The 4,335-nt window shown below is 37.5% G+C and overlaps 1 protein-coding gene across 1 annotated transcript; it reads left to right on the plus strand.

Moving 5' to 3' along the window:
- The first annotated feature begins 1,148 nt into the window (after nt 1-1,148).
- Nucleotides 1,149-4,335, plus strand: LOC131003378 (pentatricopeptide repeat-containing protein At1g43980, mitochondrial). The gene is made up of 2 exons (XM_057929889.1): nt 1,149-3,186; nt 3,679-4,335. Exon 1 carries the CDS (start codon nt 1,188-1,190, stop codon nt 3,114-3,116), a length of 1,929 nt encoding a protein of 642 aa, XP_057785872.1. The 5' UTR covers nt 1,149-1,187; the 3' UTR covers nt 3,117-3,186; nt 3,679-4,335.

Raw genomic sequence — 4,335 nt, forward strand, 5'->3', positions numbered from 1 at the left:
TAAAATAAAAAAATTGCATTGTTCGGTTCGGTGAACCGAACCGAAACCGATGGTTTTATCGGTTCGGTTCCACACCCCCAATTGGTGCGGTTCGGTTCTAATTTTAACAATCGGTTCGGTTTTCGATTTTGAGTTTTTGGTTCGGTTTTGCATCGAACCGAACCGATACTCACCCCTAAATAGAAGTTCTTGATTTCTGCCTAAAAGAAAAAAGAAAAAAAAAGTGTCATATTCATAACAATATTTTAGCATACAACTATCTCACAATTAAGAAATTAATAAGGAGTAATTAATTTCCTGAAAATGAGGGTGCATGTCTGCATTTCACAATGATTACAAATACATATAATGAGTTAGGCTTGGTCAAAAATTTTCCATCCTTTGCTTTCTTTACAAGTGACCAATTTTTTTGGTTGGGGTTAGGGTGTGGTCACATTAAAGAAATAAATATATACAATTATTTAGTTTTTCTTCAAGTTAGTGCATTGAGTATTTAAATTTAAAGTCAAGTATGAGATCTTTAATTATTGTGTTTTTAACATATTTATTTCAATCAATTAGCATATAATATGGAGTTGATATCAGCACTACCATTGGTCAGAAAATTCTTAATGCACACAGCATATTTATTTGCAGTACTTATGGCTGGCTAAAAAGAAACTACAATATGAATTAATAATGTGGGAGATATTTTTTTTCATTCGATGCTCATTTTTTATTTTTATTTTTTTGAGAACACTTAACAAATTCGTATTACAAAATACGATCACTAAATTAGCTTATTGAAGGAACAAGTCTTTTCTATATCCCAAAAATAAAATCAAATTTGACATATCAAATATGCGTAACATGATTTGTTTTTGGAAGCGAATGTGCAACATACATTAAATATGCAGTTTCTTTTAAAAAAAAGTGTATGCTCCATATGCTGGTATTTTTATTTTTTTACTTCTGGCATAAATTTACCAAAAAATAAATTTTTCGAAAATAGTGTTTTATATCCTACTATCTTTTCATTTGTAAAGAAATAGAATTTTTTGGGCTTTAAAGACTCGCTTATTAGCCCAAATTGCACTATTTTTCTAAAAGCCCAATTACTTTAGGCCCACTAAGTACTAATATATAGTACTTCAAAATTTCGAATATTTACTAATTTATTGAGCTGAATTTGACTGCTCTAGAATTGCATGATCGTCGTATTCGTTTGCATGTTCAGTTTGCTTCAAAAGGGGCACAGATTTCATCACACGGTGTCGTTTCTCTCTGGCCTCATCGATCAGTGTCCTTCGTTAAAAAGCCCCTCAAATTCTTTGAAATTAATTCATGCGCAGTTGGTAAAATTCGGCTTGAATTCAAATATATATTTGGGCAATCGATGTATCGATCTTTATTTCAAGTCGGGATCAACGAAAGATGCTCTGAAGCTGTTTGAAGATATTCCCAGCAAAAATATCGTTTCTTGGAACTTATACTTGAAAATCTTGGTGAAATGTTTCGACATGGCGAGTGCGCGTAAAGTGTTCGACGAAATGCCTGAACGAGATGCTGTGAGTTGGAACACGGTGATATCTGGGTATATTTCGAGTGGGTTATTTGAAAGTGCGTGGGAGGTTTTTTTGGAAATGAGGGATCGTGGGGTTAGGCCGAGTGAGTTCACTTTTTCTATGATGTTGTGTTGTGTGAAATGTAGAGAGCATGCCAAGGAGATTCATGGCCGCATTGTGAGAAATGGTGGGTTTAATTCCAGCTTGGTGGTGGGGAATTCCTTGATTGATATGTATGGGAAGCTCGGCCTCGTTGAATATTCTCTTGCTGTGTTTTCGAGTATGGAGAAAGTGGATGTGATTTCTTGGAATTCTGTTATTTCTGGTTGCTGTAAATCTGGTTATGAGCATTTTGCTTTGCATCAGTTCTATGTGATGGGAAGTAATGGTTTCAAAGTGGATGAATATTCGGTTTCATCTGTGCTTACTGCTTGTTCCAACTTGAGGAATTTGGAGAAGGGTAAGCAAGTCTTTTGCTTTTCTATGAAGATGGGATTTCTTGGGAATACAGTTGTTTCTAGTGCAGCTATTGATCTATTCTCCAAATGCAACAGACTGGAAAGTGCGTTGCGTGTTTTTAAGGAATCGTTTGCACTTGATTCACCTCTCTGCAATGCAATGATCGCGTGCTATGCTAGCCACGATTTGGAGGAGAATGCTTTGGAGCTTTTTGTTTGTTCTTTGAGGGAGAATATTAGGCCGACAGAGTTCACTCTCAGCTCGGTTCTTCACTCCGCTTCTGTGTTTGTTCCGGTGGAGCAAGGTAGTCAGCTTCATTCTTTGGTGATCAAAACGGGGTTTGAAGTGGATGCAGTTGTGACGAGTTCACTCGTGCAAATGTATAATAAATACGGGTTGGTCGAGTTTGCCTTGGAAATTTTCTCGAATATGGTTTCTAGAGATTTGGTAGCATGGAATACGATGATACTAGGATTGACTGATAACGGAAAGCTACTTGAAGCCGTTGATCTTTTCAAGAAACTATTTGAAAGTGGCTTACATCCTGACCAGATTACATTTTCTGGAGTTCTTTTAGCTTGCAGTTATGGTGGCTTGCTTGAGGAAGGCATGGCGATCTTCTCATCCATGGAGCAGCAGCATGGAGTAGCTCCGATAAATGAGCATTACACCTCTGTTGCAGATATGATGATTAGAGCTGGCATGATTAATGAAGTGATTGATTTCTTTCAGGCGTTGCAATGTGAACCTCATGCTCGTACATGGGAATCCCTACTCCATGCTTGTGGGGATTATGAGAATCTAGATCTTGTAGAAACCATTGCAGACAGGTTGATGGAATTGGAACCTCACTCGTCTCTTGCTTACTTGATTTATCTGGCTAACACTTATGAACAGAGAGGTAGATGGGAAAGCCTTGTTCGAGTGAGGAGGAAGATGGAAAAGGCGACCAGAAAGGAAGTAGTTGACATCAGTTGGATTGGTATAAAAGGCCATACATTTTCTTTTGAGGCAAACCCAACGACTCATTGTGGTGGGGAGAATGTTTGCTCCATTTTGGGATTTGTAAAGCAGGATATGGCGACTGAATATGATGATGTTTGTATCAACTGATGAGAAACCGCGTTTCAGAGGAATGGTCGGTCAGTTGCATGGAAAGCAGAGACCGTACCCTGCTATTTTGGTATGGCTATACTTTTGTATCTTCTCTTAAGATGGTTTACTTCCACATCTAGGCAATTCGTGTGTGAGTTTCACGTAATTTTTCAATTGTAAACTCTGTGTATTGGTACTGAACTATGAAGAATAAGTCACTATAAGTACAATATAAGTAAGATAATTCATGTTTTAGAAAAGGATTTGTAGATTTAGGACCAACCTTGGTAGCAGATATTTCTGAAATGCTTGTTTGTATTATAGTAGTAATAGAAAGCAATAGCTATCGTCCTTGAAAAAACCAACCACCACACAGATTCTTGCAGGCTTGCATACTACGGCAGATCTTGGTTATCTTTCTTAGGGATTTGGTTGGATACACTTGTAAAATTCATTTTCTTCGGTGGAAATTCTGACTATTGTCCATTAAATTCTGACTATTGGTTATCTCTCCTATGCTTCTTCGTTGTCTTGGCATTGTGAAATTGATGCAGTGGTTGTTTCCTATGTTTTTGACCAGATTCCGCATCTACCTTGTCAATATCATCAGTATCCTCTGATGATTCCCACCAATCATCGGTGAATGAAGCTGATTGCAGGCAGACAACTTGTAGCATTCTGGCTGGATTCATCAAAAGGATTTCAAAGAACCGGTTTGCTTGCCTGCGCGAAGAGAAGGAAACCGAGCTTGGCCGAACTAATATGAATCAGATTGAGCCCAGGTTGCGTTTGTTGAGCTTATCTCTCAAAATTCAATGTTCTGGAGCAGGGTGGAAACGTTATTCGAGTTGACAGATAAATTTGAGAACCCTTCTGATGTCTATGTTTATCAGCCAGCTGATCTCCACGAGCAATGGAGATCACTCAGAGCCGTCAGCTGGATCTCCACGCACATATACATACATTTCGTTCGTGTGCAAAGACAGATAGGATTTCCACAGAGATGAGGAGAGAGTACCAAGTATTCCAACAAGATATTTACTTATCTATTTTCTTTTTTTTTTTCTTTGCTGAATTGTTGTAGCTTATATTGTGAGCTATTTGTTGAACTTAATTTACTCCAAGTAAAAATATAGTTCAATGATAACTTTTAGCAAGTTTATGCTAAAATTTGTTCCTTTCCTTGCAATGTACAATCATTTGTCTTAGTCATGAAAAGCTCTCCATCCCTTCATCA

The sequence above is a fragment of the Salvia miltiorrhiza genome, unplaced genomic scaffold, assembly GCF_028751815.1.
Source record: "Salvia miltiorrhiza cultivar Shanhuang (shh) unplaced genomic scaffold, IMPLAD_Smil_shh original_scaffold_209, whole genome shotgun sequence".
Lineage (NCBI taxonomy): Eukaryota > Viridiplantae > Streptophyta > Magnoliopsida > Lamiales > Lamiaceae > Salvia > Salvia miltiorrhiza.

What these genes read in the sequence shown, in the direction of transcription:
- LOC131003378 (XM_057929889.1), top strand. Translation starts at nt 1,188, where the DNA reads ATGATCGTCGTATTCGTTTGCATGTTCAGTTTGCTTCAAAAGGGGCAC.